At 49.1% G+C, this 20,913-nt stretch overlaps 1 protein-coding gene across 20 annotated transcripts in view; it reads left to right on the forward strand.

Moving 5' to 3' along the window:
* The window catches only part of ZMYND8 (zinc finger MYND-type containing 8), a 140,155-nt gene that overhangs the window by 103,451 nt on the left and 15,791 nt on the right, over positions 1 to 20,913 (forward strand). For 14 of the 20 annotated variants that reach the window (XM_004746254.3, XM_013053205.2, XM_013053215.2 and 11 more), the window contains 5 exons: positions 3,222 to 3,374; positions 6,022 to 6,531; positions 11,420 to 11,857; positions 13,832 to 14,022; positions 18,357 to 18,437. In XM_004746254.3, coding sequence (XP_004746311.1) covers positions 3,222 to 3,374; positions 6,022 to 6,531; positions 11,420 to 11,857; positions 13,832 to 14,022; positions 18,357 to 18,437 — 1,373 coding nt within the window. The remainder of the gene's footprint in view (positions 1 to 3,221; positions 3,375 to 6,021; positions 6,532 to 11,419; positions 11,858 to 13,831; positions 14,023 to 18,356; positions 18,438 to 20,913) is intronic. The other 6 variants (XM_004746257.3, XM_004746256.3, XM_004746262.3 and 3 more) reach the window with 2 other exon arrangements.

Consider the following 20,913-nt stretch of genomic DNA (forward strand, 5'->3'; position numbering starts at 1 on the left):
CCCCATGTGGGAGCATAGCCATAGGATGAATTCCTAGAAGTAGAATCTCCGGTCAGAGGCCCTGTGTGTTTGACGTTTTGAGAGATACTGCCAAATTGCCCTCTGAAGGAATGCTTCTGATACATGCTCCCTCCAGAAATGTAAGATCATGTCTCTTTCTCTAGCCTTGGTATTTTTTTCACCCTGGTTTCCATTTATAGCCCAAGCTGTCTTCGTATCAGCTGAAAAGTTCAAAATGTTGGCAGCAAAGGTGGATTCTGAAGATATTCCTGATAGAGAAGGGCAGGGGCGGAGGAAGTCCCGATAAGGCACTATTAGCTAAACAAGAAAGAGAGGCGGCTCTTTTCTCCCTGTGAAGGCGAGGGAAACTAAAAACGCAGTTGAATTTCAAGAAAGTTAATTAGATTTGGCTACACTCCTGAAGTTCTGCTCCCAGGGACCTGATCCCAGGCCCTTCCTGGCTTTTTGGTGGGTTCTTGTTAGGATAAACATTACTGTGGCTTATTGACCAGAGAAACCTTCACTGTAAAAGGAGGTGCTTTGCCTTTTTTTCATTCCTCCTGATGATGAGTATTTCCGAGGGCAGCCTTTTTAGGCTAAAGTTAAAAGATTGCGTTTACTGTTCGACATACAGTTACGCACACACAGGAGTGTTCTGGCGAGCTGTAGGTCTCTTAATGAGCCCTAGGTTTAGAAGGTTAACACGGAGATACAAAGGTTAAGGCAAATCAGGAGGAGTTTTCTTTTATCTTAAAGATTTATTTATTTATGTATTGGAGAGAGAGCTTGATCCCCTAAACCTGAGATCATGACCTGAGCCTTAACTGACTGAGCTGTCCAGGCACCCCAGGAGGATTTTTTTTTTTAAACTCACATAGAAGATTGAACTAATACAGGGCTTCTCAGCCTTAGCTACCAGTTAGAATCATCTGGGTTACTTTTAAAAAAAAATTTAATTATTACTATTTTTAAGTAGGCTCCCTGCCCAATGTGAGGCTTGAACTCATGATCCTGAGATCAAGAGTCATGGACTCAAGGGCTCAATGGAATGAACCAGCCTGGCCTTGGGTCTGGACAGGGCCAGTGTCCAGACGCCCCCCCACCCCCCAGTTAATTCACATTCTCTGGGTGGGGTGCGGGAACCAAGGCTTTTTTTCTTTTTAGAGCTCTGTAGGTGGTTTCATTGTGCAGATAAGATTGCAATTAACATCACAAGAGGGGATGGCAGATTTTATTACAGCCTTTGGACCAAATCTGGCGTCCAGCTGTTTTTGTAAATAAAGTTTTATTGGAACAGGGTGTCCTCAGTTTGTTAACAGGTCCTGTAGGGCCACTTAGGCAGCAGAGCCTGCATGGCCCGCAGAGCCCAGGTCACTTTGGCGGTTTTATAGAAAAACTTGGCTGACTCCGGGTAGCGTAGATGGTGTTTTTTGGGTAACTGGCTTGCGGAACGTTACTGAGGAATGTGGTTTTGTGAGATTTTTTTCTTTGACAACTTTATACTTGAAAGGCTGCCTTTTCCCTTAGGAATCCTGCCCACTTTCTCATTTCTGAAAGCGGAAGTTAGGAGACAGCCTTTCCCCCGCCTTCCCCCCTTTCCTGTCACATCCGCAGCTCAACTGTTGGAACCTTAAGTCCTGCCAGTACTGCTCTTGAATCGGGGGTTTCTTTTTTCTCTTACTCCTCCTCTCCCCCCCCCCCCGCACCCCCCAGTTACTGTTTTATTTCTGTTTGGCTTGTGCCTTCTCTTTTTGAGATGCTTCTTAGGTTAATTTGCATGAAGGTTTTTCCCCTGTGCCTTCACCCCATCCTCTTGGTGAGCATGGCCAGTCCTGCACACACACGTGCACACGGATGCCCACGCACATGTATACACTCACTTGCAGCTGGATATGAAGCCATGTCTCGCAGGAGAAAGATGGTATCTGCTTGCTGTGAGCAACTCACACCCGGAACCTCTTTGAGGGCTCCCCCACCTCCCAGTATGTTTTTGGGAAAGGGCCCTTCCTAATCCTACCTTGGTCAGGACCTCATTATGGTGGTGAAATCAACTTGGAGCTGTTTGTGGCTCTGGTTAGCTGTCAGTGGGCTGGCTGGGGCCTTGGGAAGCTGCCTCTCTCCGGTCGCTTTAAGGGAACAAATCTCTGGGTGTGCAGGGTGAGAGACGGCCTCATTCCTGGGTGAAGGGGAAGGTGCGTGGGTCATGATGGAAACGAGCAGAGAAGGAAGGTTTTGAGCAGCCCTGGTGGTCCAGCAGGGGGGTCTGTGAGGTCTCATTGCTTTCTCAGCCCGTGCAGACACCTTCATTTTGTCCCTTTCTTCTGTTTTAGGGGGTTTTGGAGGAAGTGGGGAAGGAATTCAAGCAATGCTAGCTCACAGACCCTTGGAATCTGTTCCACTTGGTCCTATAAGGAGCCCGTGGCAAAATTGGGGAGGCTGGCTGGACCCCTGGCCCTGAGTCCTCCGTCAGAGGCCTTTGCCTGGGACTAAGGCCAGGAGCTCTCACTGTATCTGAGCGAGAAGACACAGGTTGAATATCCAGGGCTAATCTGTTCATCTGTCTTCAGATGGATGCCTGGCTCAAAAGCAAGGGGTCTGTCCATCCGACACATGCCCTCCTTTTCTGACTTGAGCTCCTGTCTAGATCAGCTAGGAACGAAAAGTGAAGACTCCACGGTAAACGAGGAACCGGGCCTCCAGTTCTTGTGTGTGTGTGTGTGTGTGTGTGTGTGTGCGCGCGCGCGCGCGTGCGCTCGCTCCGGGGTGGGCGTGGTGGGGGAGGCGGTCCACATCCCTTGGGTACAAGCCCTCTCTGATCTGGGCCTGGAGTTAGAAGTACACTCTGGCCAGACTTGGTGTGACTTTATCTGCTGCTACTGAGATTGAATATATTACTGTAACCTTTGGCTTCGGAGCTCCCCGATGACGCAGCGTTCCGCAGACAACCATCTGGCTGGGATTGTGCATTTTAAATATTGAAAGCCACCCAGGCAACTGTTCAGTAGACTGGGTAAACCTGCCAAATGTGTTCTCGGGCTATTATCTCCAAGTTAGCCCGTCGTCGAGCAGATGATGTTGCTGGGACAGACAGTGAGAAGGTTGGAGGTTTCTCTCCCTGCCGTGTTCTAGAGCGCGTGTTTACGAGAAGGAAGCTAAGCGACGAGCGTTGCCTAGTCCTCCACCCAGCGCCTGCCTGACGGGGCTGTGACCGTGTCTTTCAGATCGGAGCAAGGCCGAGATGGACCTGAAGGAGCTGAGCGAGTCGGTCCAGCAGCAGACGGCGCCTGTTCCCCTCATCTCGCCCAAGCGGCAGATCCGGAGCAGGTTCCAGCTCAATCTCGACAAGACCATAGAGAGTTGCAAAGCACAATTAGGTACGTGCTTCGGTTTGCTCGCACAGGTGCTGTTGGTCTCCACCGTCACTGTTGACTCTTTGTATGGGGTCACTGCCCGGACGAAGCCGAAGTTGGATCCCGGCTGCTGTTGGCAGCTGCTTGACCTTGGCCCTGTTTGTGCAACGGAAGAATAGCCTCTCACGGCACAGTGTTTCAGATTTGCCAGTTAGCGGTCCAGAAGGGTTCTGCCAATTCTACCCAGCATCTGCTCTGGTTGTGGCTGCCTGCAGACTTGAGGTGCAGGTGGTAGGGCAGTTTGCAAGGGCAGTGATTCTCCTGAGTTTGCCCTGTGCTCCCTTTTCAGCATACGTCAGGGTCCTAGTGTCAGGACGCAGAGTGTCCCACGCACATGTCCAACACAGACTTTTCTGCTGCGGACTGAGCCCTTCCCACCAGGCACTCACGTCCTGCTTCTGTGCCTCTTGCCTCCATCCCTCTTGCCCGTGCTGCCTGCCTTCACGCTGCCTCCCGACATGCTTTCCCTAAGGCTGACCTCAGGCATCGCCTCATTCAGGAAGTCTCCTCTGATTGCCCTCCCCTCCCCGTCTGCTGCCTCCTGTGGCGCTTTATGGCTTGGAAGCATCAGCGGTCTCTTTGTGTTTGGGAGGGTGGGGGTCCCTCTAGACTGGAAGCCAGATTAGAAGCTCCTAGAGTGGAGGGAGCCCGCCTTACAAGCATTTATGTTCTCCACAGTACTTGTGTACGTAATAGATGGCTCTGGAATGTCTGTTGACTTAGTAAACAAAGCCAGGAGAGTATTTGCAGAGAAGTAGCTGATGGCTGGCCTCAGGAGAGAGAGCCCCCCGTGGTGAGGTTTGCAGTCTCTGGGTGCTGCGGACCTTGGGATGAGTAAGCTATAGTCAGGGGCCCTCCAGAAAGGCCAGAGGAGGACATTTCTTGTTGGAGTTTCTGTTCGATTAGGACATTGAATAGTGTGGTTGAAATTTTGCAGGCTGTTTAAATACTCACGCTGGGTCCTTCCATGCAGCTGGTCTAACTCCTCAATTTATGATTAATGTAAATAAGAATTTTAAGATTTCTGTTCACCGTTTCCTGCACACCTTGCACTGTACTATGCACGGTGCATAGCTTGTCCTTGGAGGATGAAACCATTATCCGTCCCATTTTGCAGATGAAGAAACTGAGGCTCAGAGAGCTAGGTCAGTAGTTTAGGTCACACAGTGAATACAGGAGCAGGATTTGAATTCATGTCCTTTGGGCTCTGGTATCCAAGCTTTTCTTATCGCATATGTGGTCACACTTGTCCTGGTGTCTGACTTAACTACAGTAGTATAACCCTTAGGGTCCCAGACGTTATACCACGTCTGAGTTTGGGTATTTTGGCTTCTCCTGGTTTGGATCAAGCCCTGGTGGAGGCATGTAATTCCATAATGTTTCTGCTAGGCTGCTTATGGCTTTTATCTGTCTGAGGTTTCCTTTCAGTGTGTCTGGGTCAGGAGAGTGACCACCTCCCCCCACTCCCTCTGTCCCCTGTCATGGTGGCCATTGCTCTAGAATGAAGAGCAAATTGGGTTTTTCTTATTTTAGACTTTTAGGGTGTAGTATTGTATACCTGTGGCCAGATGACCGTCCTTACTGGGAGCAGGACACAGAATTGGGTTAAATGGAATATATTTTTTCCTATGTGTATGTGTGTGAGTGCCTGCCACGTTGCATTTTGTCTAGCGTTGGCTAGAGATGTGCAAGTATGTGACTTTGCTCTTGACTCCGCTGTCAGTGAAAGAACAGGGCAGACAAGATGGTGGCTTGATGCGGCATCAGTGCAGGGAGCAGGAGGGAGGAGGGCTGGGCTCCTGGGTCAGCCGGAGGTGGTGCGTCCCTGAGGGAAGCTGCCAGGGGCTTCATGGCTCTAGCCAGCCACGGCCCTGCAGGCCTGTGACCCAGAGGGGCCAGATCCTCTGCTCTTTGCATACAAGCCTGCTGTCTTGAGTTCTGCGTGAAATTTCCTTTCTTGTGAATTGGGAGGTACGTTCGTTCTAAGTGAAAAGCAAACAACAATGTACCTGCTGGTCCAAATTCTTGCTTCCTACATAACATGTGTGCTGGCCCGATGTGGCTTGGGCTTTGAGTTGGCAGCCTTTGCTTTAAGGCTCTGGCTTATTTCTTGGAGTTCTGGAGACAAAGGGAAAAGGACTTGAATGCTTTGGGAATTTGTGGGAAGAGTGCTAGTGGTCTGTCAGGAGCCCAGGGTTCTAGCCTTGCCTCTGTCTTGGTCCTAGAATAAGGGATTTCTCTGGGCCTCTATTTTCTGATCTGTAAAATGGATCCGTTTTAATAGCTTCTCTCTGTTGTTCCCTTCCATTTCTCCCATCCTCTACATCTCAGTGAGTTATCAGGGACGCAGAGATGTAGCTCCGGATAAATTGAAAGTTTACATTGTCTGGTCCATTGTCATCTCGGAGTGTCAGTAACTGAAACCCTTTTGCAAACCTGAGTTCCATTGTCTGCTGCAGCTCACCGGTAAGCCCACCCGGCCAGTGTGATGAGATTTGAAATGTGTTTTTTTTTTTTTATTCCAGCATTTGGCGTGGAAAATGTTTGCGTTTTAGGTCCTGCTCTTTATTTTGTGACTACGCCACATGCTGGGTTTTCTCTTTGAATTTAGGCATAAATGAAATCTCGGAAGATGTTTACACGGCCGTAGAGCACAGCGATTCAGAAGATTCCGAGAAGTCTGATAGTAGCGATAGTGAGTATATCAGTGACGATGAGCAGAAGTCCAAGAATGAGCCAGAAGACGCAGAAGACAAAGAGGGTAGCCGGGTGGACAAAGAGCCATCAGCAGTCAAAAAAAAGCCCAAACTGGCCAGCCCAGTGGAGACTAAGGAAGAGCTGAAAAGCACATCACCAGCCAGCGAGAAAGCAGATCCGGGCTCAGTGAAGGAAAAGGCAAGCCCCCCGCCCGAGAAGGACTTTTCAGAGAAAGCGAAAGCTTCCCCTCATTCCACAAAGGATAAACTGAAGGGGAAGGATGAGACCGATTCCCCAACGGTACATTTGGGCCTGGACTCCGATTCAGAAAGTGAACTTGTCATAGATTTAGGAGAAGACCATTCTGGGCGGGAGGGTCGTAAAAATAAGAAGGAACCCAAAGAAACATCTCCCAAGCAGGATGGTAAGTGATCGCACCAGTTTCTGGTTTCTTGGTTTGGTTTAGAGTGCCACCTTGAATTTGTATTTCCAGAAGTTAAGTGACCCTCCGACGTCGCAAAGAGAGATACTAGAGTGGAGCTTTGGTTGAGTCAGGGTCACCTGGCTAAGTCACTGATCAGGCCCAGGGCTGACAATGGCCCCCTACAGGGCCTGCCGGCTTTGCATCTGCTTAGTACCCAAGGTGGTTGATTTTGAGCCCAGAAAAGTGAAAAACGGTAGGTGTTTCTAACATCAAGGTCATTTTTAGGCGAAGCACCTGCTTTCCCAGTAGGCTTACTCATTTCCCTAAAGTGTTTGTCCACATTTGGACATGTGACAAGGTTGAGATTGTTAGAAGAGTTCGGTTCAAAGATCTTGAGGAGTCAGCTCCCTTTCTTCCCTTTGTGCTGCCCAGGCACCTCCCCAGGGCATTTTCTTACTAGAATTAGGAGATCATTTGGGGAGGTGGTACCGGAAAGCTGAGTGCTTCTTGGTGCCATAGATTTGGGGAAGGTGTTGGATGGTGGGCACCTGAAATGGTGTTCCACGGCATGTGTGTTTCGCTGACCCGAGTCCAGGATTTCTTAGCTGTTGACATTTTGTGCAGAGTAATACCTCATGTCTGTGCATTGGAGGATGTTTAATAGCATCCTGGGCCTCTACCCACCAGATGCCAGGAGCATCTGCTCGGTTATGGCAGTGAGAGATGTCTTGACATTGCCCTTGGTTCCCTGGGAGGTTAGTGTCTCTTCTAGCTGAGAACCACTGCTTGATCCCAGTGGTGCTTCCACTGGTGCTGTTACAGGCTGAACCAGCAGTAACTGCCCACAAGCCTGCGTGGCCCAGGCATGTTGGCAGACCCTCCAGAAGGAACATGTGGATGATGGGAAAGGTGTTCTTCCCTGGGTCAAAGCAGTCAGCACATTTTCCAGTTGGTTTGGCACCTGGGTATGAGGTGATTCCAATGCCCGAGAAAGATAAAATTGAAGAATTAATTACGGGCCCAGGAAAAAGATTGCCTAAGGACAAGCTGGTGGTCATAGGTACAAAATTATGTCCTCTGTGAACACCTGAAAGGTTAGGCTTAGTTTTGGACCATGCCCAACTTTTGACAGCAGACTTCTCAACCAAACTCTTGAGTAAGATGTGATTCTGGGCCCCCTGGGGGTTGCTGAGCCTGGCTGCTTATAGCGAGTTGGGGATGGCCTTGAGAATCTATCTTCTGTGTTCTTGTCCTCCTGGTTTGCTGTGGAATCTCTGTTGTTAAGGTGCGAGAATTCAGGAGAGGATGGAATGTCTCTGAATGGGGCAGTGGAGGGAGAAAGAGAAGCACTTGAGTGGGGCAGGAGTCCAGAATAGCACACCATTCCTGGGTAACCTTAGATTTCCGGGTAACCTTAGATTTCCGGATGACCTCTGAAAAATCAGATGAAGTGTTGTGGATTGCGGTTTGAGGCAGATGTGGCAGAAAACAATGGGGGGGGGGTAGCATTTGTTCCATGTGGTTTGTGGGAATGTTTGGATACAGAGATGGCATAGTGCCCCTATGAATGAAATAGTTACACTGTTCCTTATTTTCTAGAAGGTACCTTTGGATGGCTTGGTTTTATGACTCTTCTCCTTCCAGAAAGACTCTGTAACAGATTGACAAGAATATTTAACCACAAAACAAAATGTAAATAAAGTCTGTGAAAGATGGAAGTAGAATAGGAAGCGGTCTGGAAACGTTTTTATGCACAGAAATATGTTCTAGCTTTCAGAGTTAGCACAGTTGGGCTTTCATTTTGGCTGTGAGCTTCCTAGCAGTCAAAGCAACAAGGGAAATACAGTCCTTTAAAGGATCTCCTCTTTTTCAATAATAATAATAATAATAATAATCCCAGTTGATTAAATGAAACACAGTTCTTCCTTGCACTGATGTCTGGAGGAATTATGTCTGGGAAACCCCATGTGTGTGGTGTATGTAATTAAGCTAAAGGTGATTCTAAAACATAATTCAGGTAGGGCATTGTCCCAGGGGTTGGGACAAAGACCTACCAGTCTTTAATCTGGAGTCCTTTGGTGGTAGTTTTGATCTTGAAGAATCAGCTTTGGTTTTTTTGTTTGTTTGTTTTGTTTTTTATAGATTTTATTTATTTGACAGAGAGAGATCACAAGTAGGCAGAGAGGTAGGCAGAGAGAGGGGTGAAGCAGGCTCCCGCCTGAGCAGAGAGACCAGTGTGGGGCTTGATCCCAGGACCCTGAGATCATGACCCAAGCCAGAGGCAGAGGCTTAACCCACTGAGCCACCCAGGCACCCTGAAGAATGAGCTTTGTATCAGACTCTGCAGTAGAGCATTTTTCTCAATGTTGTATTTTCACTTACGAGTTTATGAAGTGAAGGGCATTCTGGAGTGTGCTATGGTAACCTTGAGTTCACCTTCAGCTGGGAATGAAGCTTATGTATAGAATTTGGTAGCAAAACTGCTTTCTAGCTGGTGAACTCAGGATAGAAGCAAAGAGAGAGCTTCCGTAGAGACCTTGCTATTGCTGTGTTTACCTTACAACATCAGTACTTTCCATCCTTTTCTCAGAAAGCCTATGAACAAACTCTACAATAAACAGGTTGATAAGCAGGGGCAGCTTCTGGAATGTTAGCGCTTAAGAGATCCAATACACTCCAAATTTCTAGGAGAAATGGAATTTCCTGTGGCCTTTTTTCCCCCTTCTGTAAACTGCTAGAATCTTCTAGAAATCAAAATATTGTAGTGTCTAAGTAGTAACCCCAGAGGGTGCCTTAAGCCTAAAATCCTTTTCGGGTTGCACATTCCAGGTTTTTATTTGGAACAGAGGGCCAGCTGTTGTCACTGCAGAGCAGCAGCCCATCTGTGAAGCTAGCTGTGTGCTTCTGCAAATCAGTAGAAAGAGGAGGACCTATTGTCTGAGGAGAGGTGCTAGGCTTGCTCCTCAACAGTAACAGGATATTTTTTTGGTCACCTGGGAGGAGAGGGAGGCAGGGAGAGTGTATGTGCAGGTTAGAAACCACGGGGCGGGGCGGCGGGAGTGGGAATCACCCTGGTGTACCGTTCCTAGGAAACCTGGGTTCAGAGCCCCCTCCCCACCTGCCAGGTGCAGGGGCAGCATCCAGTATCTGGCGTGTCCTGTCACGCTGGGGAAGGATCCTCCCTGCATGGGGGGGGGGGCCCTTCCGGCTCCACCTGCACCCTTGCCCATGAACTGGAGGGGACTCAGGAGCAGAAGGACAGAGGAGGGTCCGGCAGATGCGATGACCATGGAGAAAGCCCCCCCCCCCCCCCCCTCGTGTGGAGGAGTCGGGAAATTCAGCTTTTTTTTTTTTTTTTAAAGGAAAAAATGTCCTTGACTTCCTCAAACCCAGCTTACTGAAAATCCTCCTTAGGATGATCAAGGTCAGGTCTTCTCCAGGTCACATAAATCTAAAAGAACAGACATACCCTCCTTCTGTTGTCTCTGATGGGGGTGCTGACCTTGTACCCGTGTTTTGGGCGTGATCCCTGGGCATCCTCTCGGGGAGGGGCGTCAGACCTGCCCCACTGGTGGCTGGGACCTCTGTGGTGATGACTGACTTAGGGTCCCCTCCCCCGCTTTACAGATGAGCGCCACGGGGCCACCCCTTCTGGGCTGCTCAGTGCTTCTGGCTCTAACCCGCCTTCCGTCCACTCCTCCCTGCCTACTCTGACTGACCGAAATGCTGCCTATTCCTAAACACGTCTTGGCTGATGCTGTCACCCGCCCCAAATTCTCACTTCTGCCTGTTGAAATCCTATCCCCCCCCTGCCACACCCCTGTCCCCCCGCCCTTCCCAGAAGACAGACTCTGGAAGGCAGCTTTTCCCAAACTTGTCATTCACATTCAGTAGTTTGGCCCGTCCCAAGTCCTGCTTGTATAATTCTTGATATTTTTACTTAAAGCCACTTAAGTTTTGCAGAATCATTTTAGGTGTAGGTCTGACCACTGCACGAGAGGTTTACACTGCACGAGAGGTAAACCAGTACTAGAAGCCTGCTAGAAGGTGGTAGTGGGAATATGGTCAGAGTAAAAGCAAGGTGGGCACTGACCACGATAAGCTCGAAGACACATGGAGTGCTGTCGAATCACGATACTGTCCACCTGCGGCAAGGAGAACACTGTACCTGAACTCTGCTGGAATTAAAATAAAAAAAATAAATAATAAAAACAACAACCGCAACAACAAAAGCAAGTCTCCTGACTTGGCAATAGGTTCTGGGTGTGGGTGGGAATTCCATTTAGTGTCAGGTGGTCAAGGCCATTAGCAGCACACTGGGACTTAATCCCGGAGGGAGTGAGAGGTCAAGGGAGACTTTCTTTGTGGGTGACTTCATGGTGTTCAGTGCTTTGGCCCTTGGGAAGCCACCTGGTTCTTGGGGCTACACACTTTATAGGTTCCTAGCCACAGGAGATTCTCTTTATCTCTGGATTGACTTCTGCTGGGTCTTTCCGAAAGTGCTTAACCTGGTTTTCATTATAAAACAAACCGCGGGCAGTAATTCTGTTCATCACTCATTGGTGGGCTGCTTGAGGGCAGGGGCTGAGTCCAGTTCACCCCGTTTCTCCCAGAGGCCCTGATAGCAGTCTCAGATGTGGGCAGGTGCTCAGGAGAGCAGGCCGACTCTCTGAGACAGGTGTGCAGAAGCGACCTCCGTGCGCGAGGTGAGATGTGCGCCTGCACTGCAGCGGGTAGTGGGGGGGTCCTGGCTGTACTGAGTTTGTTCGGCATTCGTGGCTGGCCTTGCTCTCTCTGACCCAGAATGTGCTGGCATAGGGAGACGCCGCAGGCCACGCCAAGTCCGATCTCCACTTTTCGTTTACTTGTCTTCATGCGTCGGCTTTAGTCGTAGGTAAAGCTCCACCATCCACTACAGCGGGCAGCCAGTCCCCACCCGAAACTCCACTCCTCACCCGCTCCTCCTCCCAAACTCCCACTGCTGGTGTCATGGTCACCACCAGCACCACGTCCACCGTCACGGCCCCGGCCACCACTGCCACCGCCGCCGCCGCCGCCGCTGCCACCACCGCTGCTGCTGCCGCCGCCACCGCCACCGCCACCACCACCACCACGGGGAGCCCGGTGAAAAAGCAGAGGCCGCTTTTACCGAAGGAGACTGCCCCGGCCGTGCAGCGGGTCGCGTGGAACTCGTCAAGTAAGTTTCAAACGTCTTCCCAAAAGTGGCACATGCAGAAGATGCAACGCCAGCAGCAGACCCAGCAGCAGACCCAGCAGCCTCAGTCTTCCCAGGGGACGAGATATCAGACCAGACAGGCTGTGAAAGGTACCACGCCCCCTTCTGTTCAACGTGGCGCCCGCTCCCTTCTCGCCACATCGACAGGAGAGACAGAACCGTTTTCTTTCTTTTTCTTTTTTTTTTCAGTTCCTTTTTGTTTTGTGGCCGTCGTATCTTGAAGGCCTTGCGCGTTCCATGTGGCATTTTTAAAAAAATCGTTTGGCAACTTGTTTTTTTTTTTTTTTTTTTCCCCACTTTTATTTCCACCCCCCTCTGTTGTTAGAAACGATACATGCATATAGGCTTTTTAGAAAGGGGTAAAATATTTGCCCCGCAGTCTGTTGTCTTGACCAAACTTCCATTTCATTCTTCACCCTTTCTCAGTGGCCACTGTTAACCGTGAAACCTTTTTGATGCATGTACGCATATATATATTTACATATATATGACCCTCCATACAAATAGCACTTTTTTTTCCTTTTTTCTTTTTTTTTAAACATAAGAATGGTACCATACTTGCTTTTTTTCCTCCCCCCTTCTTCTTCTTTTTCTTTTTTTTTTTTCTTACCCATCAGCATGTTTTAGGGGTTCATCCGTGTTAGTACATAATAACTCTATCTACATTATTCTTTTGGACTGCTGCATAGTATTTCCACAGTTGATTTAAATCAAGTATTTGCCTGATGGTGAGCATTTAGTTTGCTCCCAGTTTTTTGTTTTTTGTTTTTTTGTTTTTTTTTCTGTTGTAAACAGTGCTACAGTGAATACCTTTCTGTAAGTTTTCTTGTGCACACCCGGGAACCTCTTGGCATTGTTTTGGGAAGGGTCCGGTGTGAGGAGTTGGTAGCAAAGGGTACCTTAATCACTAGAGATTAGCCACCTACAGAAGAAGAGTCAGCATCAAGCACCAATGGCTGAAGTCATTCCTTCTGGCACTACTTGGGTGGGTACCCGTTGGCCCAGCTTTCATGAGCGCTGGTGCTGAGCTTGTCCCTCAGGGAGGCCCGCATCTTGATTCTTTGTGTTTGGGATCTTTGGTCGAAACTCTCACATATTCAGTGTCCCCTCGTGAGTAGAGCTGTAAAGAGCTGAAGCTATGGGTTGAATGCTAGCCAGGTCTTGAACCAGCCCCAGAGAACCCCTGGAAGATTGGGGGAAGGAGGCCTGACCGATTGGACGGGCACCGTGGGAGTGCAGCTGGGACGCTCTTGGTATGGAAAGAGCTAGTGGAGCAGAAGTGAATTGAGGATAGTTGAGGTCGGGATGACTAGTTCCAGTCTTTTCTGTGTTTGTGCCCTGTAAGAGTTACAGGCTTCCCCAGGGGAACTTAGGTGCTGTCAAGCAGAGGCCCATTGATGGGTGTGGTTCTGAGATTCCAGATTGTCCTAGCCTGGATGCTAGTGAATGTATAAGGACAGGTTTTAATCAGTGTGTGCTGTTAGGATAGGCAGAAAAAAGTCTAGGATGAACTGAAGCCAACCCCAGCCGGTACAGAGGTGACGGCATTTTAGAGGGAGATCGGGGGGATAGGGAAGGGCTGAGTGGGGACTCCAGTAGAATCAAGGATGTGAAATTCTATAAAAAAAATAGGAAGTGGGGGTTGGTCCATGTGAAACCCACATGGAGTTGCCCCTACCCTCCCGTAGGGACTGGGAGACAGGGGCCGTAAAACAGGGGCTGTGTTTTGTGCAGGGTGTTGGCTGAAACAAGTAGTAAATTCATTTGGCAGCCTGGTTTTCTCAGGCAGGCACGTTAGCGGTGTCTGGGATCACCCTAGGGTTGCAACCTTGAACTGTTAGAAACCGCATTCGTGTTTACACAAGGCTTTATGGGTCATGCTTGAGACCTTGTCCCAGGAAAGGCTGAGAGGATCCTGGCCAGAGTCTGGTCAAGGGGAGAATGTCTGTCACTTGAATGTAGACCAGGGCTGTACGTCCGGGACCGCTGTCCCTCTGCGTAGCTTCGTGCTGGGTCGGGCCCTTCCCGTGACTGTGGGGTGACCAGCACGCTTTGCTTTCCTAGCCGTCCAGCAGAAGGAGATCACGCAGAGCCCATCCACCGCCACCATCACCCTGGTGACCAGCACTCAGTCATCGCCCCTGGTCACCAGCTCAGGGTCCACGAGCACCCTCGCATCCTCAGTCAGTGCAGACCTGCCCATCGCGACCGCCTCTGCTGACGTCGCTGCGGACATTGCCAAGTACACTAGCAAAGTGAGTGCCTGTGGCGCCCGGGGGTGGGGGTGGGGGTGTCAAGAGGACCCGCTTTCTGATGGGAGCCAGGAGGATCATGACCTTGCAGGCTTTCCAGGGTGCTGAGGTGGGGAGACCCTGTATTTCCTGAGGCCCTCGCAGCCCGCATTCTTCTGTTTGGGTCTGAAGTTGGATCCAGGCAGAGAAATCTAGAATGTACCGCATCTTATTCTGAGGGCTCTGATGCTATAGTCAGTGCACCGCGGGGAAGATGACATGACGTCTGAATCCCCTTTCGGTATTCACATCATTCATTGAGACCATTTTCGTAAGCGCTGGAACAAGCTACTGTTCTGTCAGTTAACAACAGACCAGGGGGTGGGTTTGTATTTAGAAGCGTCGTGGAGCAAAGCAAGAGTCGTAAGCAGGAGATGTGTAAAGGTGCGACCTCTCTAGGGTTTTCCAGGAACCACATGGCCCAGGGAGTCGTCGCTTTCCTCCCAATGCGCCCAGTCGCCGGGGCATGGCGGCGGGAATCCCCACAGTGGGCTCATTCGTGGGTGTCCTCTGCTGCAGGCTCTTCTCTGAGCAGGCAGCTGCTTCTGTGCTCATTGTCGCGTTCAGGCGGATACTTCCTGGAGCCGTTCTCACCGTCACGGGAGCGCGCCCTGGTGTTTTGTGCAGGTCGATGTGACAGACTGTTTCGTAGCGGAATGACCACCAGAATGTCAGCTCCGCGAGAGCAGAGTTTTGTCTGTTTGCCTTACTTCTGGGGCCTAGAAAAGCGCCCGGCACAGTAGGTGTCGATACAGAGTTGTCGAGCAGTTCCTTGTGGGTACCTGACACCTCTTTATCAGGCTGCTTGTTTTCTGTGGCTATTAATAGTAGTTAATGAGGGGCGCCTGGGTGGCTCAGTGGGTTAAAGCCTCTCCCTTCAGCTCAGGTCATGATCTCAGGGTCCTGGGATCGAGCCCCGCATCAAGCTTTCTGCTCAGTGGGGAGCCTGCTTCCCCATCTCCCCTGAACTGTCTCTGCCTACTTGTGATCTCTGTGAAATAAATAAATAAGATCTTTAAAAACAAAAAGTAGTTAATGAATTGTAACCTAAGAAGAGTATTTAGCATGTTACTAAGCTGGCAGTAATGATAATTTACACTTCACAAGTGAATCAATTACTTATTAACAATGAATAAAATATTCAGGTTTCTAGAAAGAGTGGAGTGACAGTCGTTGGGAATAGTTGTATCTAGGATTCTTGACGTCTCACGATGAAGAGCTGCGTTACTGTGTTGTGTTGAAGGTAGGCTCCCTTTTAGAGATTGATCATCTTTTACTGGTGGGTTTTTGTAGGTCATTTTCTTTGAGGTGTATCCGGTATCCCTGTATAACAGATTACCACAAAACGTAGCAACAGAGGACATGTCCCATGCAGCCAGGAGTTGGCATGGCTGCGCTAGGTCTCCTGCTTTGTGAATCCCCGTGAAGCCTACCGACCACAGAGGTCCACTGTCCATGAACCTGTTGTTCCTGCACGTGGCTTTTTTAAGCAACCCTACCTCATGTCCCCCTGCTTCTCCAGTCGCCCCCTAACCCCAGCTAGAATCGAAACTGGTCTCAGGAATGACTTTGTCACTCATTGACTATGTCTGTTATCCTTTTGAATAAAATGCATGAATGGGGCACTTGGGTTGCTCAGTCGGTTAAGCCATTGCCTTCAGCTCAGATCTCAGGGTCCTGGGATCGAGCCCCCACACTGGGCTCCTTGCTGAGTGGGGAGCCTGCATCTCCCCTGCTGGCCATGTCCTCTGCCTGTGCTTGCTTTCTCCCCCTCTCTGCCACTCCCCGACCTCCCCCCCCCCCCATCAAACAAACAAATAAAAACCTTTTTTAAAAAAATGCATGAATTGTCATAGTCACTGAATGTCAGAACAGCAAGTATTCAAGGTCATTTATGGCCATTCTCAAGATTTTAGTCTTACCTGTCTGCCAGCTAGTTACTGATTTTATATTTTTATTGAACTTAATTTTATTTAAATTGACTTTATTGAAGAACTAAAATAAAATTGCCACATCATTTTTTGTCACAGCTTGAAGCCCAAAGGCTGTGTTCCTTTGGTTAAAAGGAGAGATGGTCATCAGTGTTTGGTTCATACTGGCACTGAGCTGGGACTTTCTTCCTAACGGGATGTGCAGAGTTACAGGAGATTGGAAAGGGGGGGGGGTCATGTTTTCATTACTGATTTAAGAAGGTGGTATTCTCTTGTTCTACTTGTAGACCAGCTGTAACCACCTTCACTGATTTGGTCCACGCTGCCTATTTACAGATGGGGAAACTGAGGCCCACCGAGCGGCTCTAGCTAGTTTTCGGAGCTTCTGCATCTAGTTTTATTCCATGACCTTTGGCTGCCCTTTTTTGCTCTTATAGCAAAACTAAGGGATGAACTTCTTGATAGACACTGTCTTTGCAGTTAAGAAAATGAACACAGTGACATACTTTTGGAGCTGATGAACTTCCCTGTCTCGGAGTCGAAGACCCAGATTTGTGTGTTTTGGCAGAAGGGTGCCCTTCAGTAATGCTGCGTTCTTGGCTATATTTGGAAGAAAGAGTGAAAGTCTGTCCACAAATCCATGATTTCTTTAAAATGGAATGTAACCATTGCATTAGTAATGTATTGAGTTTCATCCGCTTTCTAAAGTTTTCTCGTAAAGCCATTTAGCTCTAATATTTTAAATCGACATGGTTGGTCCAGCGGGACAGGAAGGCCCAAAGAGAGTGACGGTGTAAAGCGCAAAGTGTTTGTCCTGGCAGTGTGCTTGTGTGGCCCCCGGAACAAGCTAGGAGCGGAAATCTCAACAGACACTGTATTCATTTTTCTCCCATTTTGGGGTGAATTTGGGGGTATTTTGGGGGTTGGCAGTTTCATAGTTACAGGTCATGTGTATTTTTTTTTCTGTAGGAGAAAGATGTGCAGGCATTTCTGAATGCCTACCCTGAACCATAATCTTTACGTGGATTTCTTGTCATTTTTGCGCTCACCCTACATGGGGCACCGTAGTCATTCTTGTTTTCTACGTGGGGAAACCGAGGCTCAGGGGAGGATGATAGTGGGAGCAAATCTCAGGGATCGGATACAAGGGGGGTGGGTCTGTGTCTTGCCTTCTCGCCGGCTCAGAGCCAGCTGCAAAACACAGTGGACACTTGGCAGTGGCCAGCCCAGGCCTAGAGGCCCCGTTTGGTCTCCTGTCCCCTCCTCCTCCTCCTCCTCCTCCTCCTCCTGTGACAGGCATGAGGTGAGCCAGCAAGTGGGAGGGAGAAATCATCCTACAGACACTGTTCAGTCAGCTTATAACTAGCTGGCCCCTGGCGGCGTGGACACGAGCTGATGTCACAAACTCGCTGTTGCCTTCAGGGCTCGATGGTGAGAGCGCGGGAAGGTGGGAAGCAGACTCGAAAGGCAGCGAGCGAATGCCCTTCAGGTAGCCATCGGCTGTGTCCACGCCGTGCACTACAGTAGTCGTCCGTAAAAGGGAATGCAGTCCTTCTAGGCCCTGTGACACAGACAAATCTTGAAAACTCTGTGCTGAGTTGAAGAAGGCAGTCATGGAGGTCCGCATTGACTCCGTAGATACAAAATATCTAGATGAAGCAAATCCTTAGGCATGGAAAACAGATCAGTGGTCGGGGGTGGGGGGCGGGCATGGGGCTCTTCAAGGGGGGAAGCTGAAGGGCAGCATGGTTTCTTTTCGGGGTTCTGGGAAGGTCTGAACCATGGGGACCGGTGTACAACTCTGAATTTCCAAGAAGCTACTGATTTGCGCCCTCTGAATGGCCAAATTGATGTATGATTGAGATCTCAATAAAACGGTGGTTCTCTTTGTTTATTTCTGTTTTTTTGTGTGGATTTTGTTTTGTTATGTTTGAAGGGGCAGGAATTAGGAAGGAACAATCACAAAAGGAAACGTCCCCTGCCTCGAACCCACAGCTCTGGCCCCATCTAACATGCCAGGGGCCCACATTCATTCCCTCCAGATGAGCCTGTGGCTACAGGAAGTAGCTTTATTTATAGGTGATTCATCACTATCCTCCTGGTTTATCCCAGTTCCTCAAGCTCAGGACCCGTGACATTTTGGGCTGGAGAAGTCTTTGTTGGGGGGGCTGTTCTGTGTCCTGTAGGCCATTTAGCTCAACCTTGACCTCCACCCAGGACAACTACAAATGCCAAATGTCCTGTGAGGGGCAGAATAGCCCCCCTGTTGCAAACCGCTGCTTTATGTTAGGTCGATTTTAGATGTATGTCCTCTTGAAAAGCCTCAGGGAGGTGATCACCGGAGTTGTTTCTGTTTCTGTCTTTCAGATGATGGATGCAATAAAAGGAACGATGACCGAGATCTACAACGATCTTTCTAAAAACACTACAGGAAGCACGATAGCCGAGGTCAGCGATGACACGTAATTCCTTACTCGCTAAGAGTGTTTTATGGGCTGCTGTAAGGGGGGCCAGGATGCGGCTTCTCTGGAAGTCCCTCCACGGTGCTCTGTGGACTGTGTGGTTGGTGGGAGGGTACTTCTTCATTGAGCCAGAAAGGCAGGCTCTGGGGGGACACACCCTGCTCTGTGTGAGCAGAGGATGGCCCCCGACTGGAGCTCGAGATCACCTCCTAGTCAGTTCCTTTGGCCCCATGTGTAATTGTCTCCCGGCTCTCTGTACGTGTGGGCTTTTTTAATCCCAGTGATCCTTGTGGTCTAAGAATTCACGTACTGAGAGCCTCCGCAATGATGTGGTTGTCTAGGGAGTGGAGTGGTTAAGACATTAAGTTGTCCACTTACCAAGTGACCGTTTATGAAAATAGACGTCCTTGAACTGCCTTCCTTAGGCTGATACACTGTGAGCCAGATGCTGAGGGAGGGGAGGGTCACCAGGTGAAATGACAAGTGGCAGGACTTCTTGAGATCCTTCCCAGTGAGGTTGCAGACGTGGAAATTCCACGCAAGCCATTGACCTACGAGGGCCTGGCAGGGTTAGGCAGGCCCTCAGAAGAGAAAATGTCCAGGAAGGTATTCTAATGGGGCTTTAAACAGAGAACAGTATGAATATAAACATTGAGAGAGGTCCCGAGAGGAATCAGTGAGCCCCTTTAGATTTTTTTTGCTCATGTGTGACCCCCTTTTTGATTATGGCAAGGATGTCACAAACAAGAAAGGGCAGTGTTGGCTTAGTAAAGCATACCCCCCCACCCCGCCCCGCTGCCATACTTGTTTTTTTTTATTCTGCTTAAGAATTGGCATGTGGTTGTAAGTACGGATCCATAATGTCTCCTTTGAATCCTTGGGGTCCAGACATGGGCAGAATTTTTCGGAATCTAAAAAGGCAATGTGCACACCCCACCCCATTTCTGCTGTGAAATATGCTTGTTCACAGCACGCGGGATGAGTCAGGGTTTCTTAACCTCAGCTCTGCTGACGTTTGTGCCAGATAATTCCCTGACATGGGGGCTGCCCTGTCCATCGTATGCCGATTAGTAGCAACCCTGGCTTCTGCCTCCTATTGGCAGTAGCAGCCCTCAGTGGGGTCAGGCCAGATGTCTTGAGACATTGCACTGTCCTGGAGGGAGTACGGAGGGCCACATCACCGCTGTAGAGAAGGACTATGGTCCTCAAACTCTGTGAATAGCCTCATAGCAGTTCAGGTCGAGTTTAATTTTCCCCTCCAGATGACTTCCCTACAACACTTAACCCCACCCTCCAAAATAGCCTTTGAGGGACGCCTGGGTGGCTCAGTTGGTTAAGCAGCTGCCTTCGGCTCAGGTCATGATCCCGGTGTCCTGGGATCGAGTCCCACATCGGGCTCCTTGCTCCACGGGGAGCCTGCTTCTCCCTCTGACTCTGCCTGCCACTCTGTCTGCCTGTGCTCGCTCTCGCTCTCTCTCTCTGACTAAATAAATTAAAAAAAAAAAATTAAAAAAAAAAAAATAAATAAATAAAAAAAATTAAAAAAAAAAATAGCCTTTGATCTCCAGAGACGTTAAGCTTTGGAATTTCAGGGGAATGACCGTGGATTCCACCTAAAATGTTAGATGAGAGGTAAAACAAAGCTATATTTATTTGTTCAAGCTTTTTTTTTTTTAGTTTTCATTTATTGATTGGACAGGGAGAGAACAGAAGCAAAGGGAATAGGAGGCAAAGGGAGAGGGAGAAGCAGACTCCCCACTAAGCAGGGATCCCAGCACCCTGAGATCATGACCTGAGCTGAAGGCAGACACCCGATGGAATGAGCCCCCCCAGGCACCCCAGTTTCATTTTTTCTTAGACCAAAGTTCTAATCAAACCTTTCGTGTTTTAATTTATTATGAAAATCTGGTCGTTGTTTTTACTTCATTCATCATTTATTTATTCATTCATGTTTAAAGTAAACTCTGTGCCCAGTGTGGACAAACCTGAGATCAGGAGTCCCCATATTCTAGCAATGGAGCCGGCCGGGCGCCCTGTCTCCCCCTTGTTTTTACTTGACGTGGCTTTTTCTGGAGCCAGTATTTCTTGGAAAAGATGGACTGCTTGTGATGTTGACCCTTGAAAAATGGGTTTGAACTGGGCTCATCCATGATATGTAGATTTTTTCCAGTACAGTACTGTATACTGTGTGTTTTCCTTGTGATTTTCTTTTTTTTTTTTTTTTTTTTTTTTTTAGATTTTATTTATTTATTTGACAGAGAGAAATCACAAGTAGATGGAGAGGCAGGCAGAGAGAGAGAGAGGGAAGCAGGCTCTCTGCTGAGCAGAGAGCCCGATGCGGGACTCGATCCCAGGACCCTGAGATCATGACCCGAGCTGAAAGCAGCGGCTTAACCCACTGAGCCACCCAGGCGCCCTCCTTGTGATTTTCTTAATACTGTGTTATGCTTACCTGATTATAT

Source organism: Mustela putorius, unplaced genomic scaffold (assembly GCF_011764305.1).
Source record: "Mustela putorius furo isolate JIRA1106 unplaced genomic scaffold, ASM1176430v1.1 tig00000592_pilon_pilon_pilon, whole genome shotgun sequence".
NCBI lineage: Eukaryota > Metazoa > Chordata > Mammalia > Carnivora > Mustelidae > Mustela > Mustela putorius.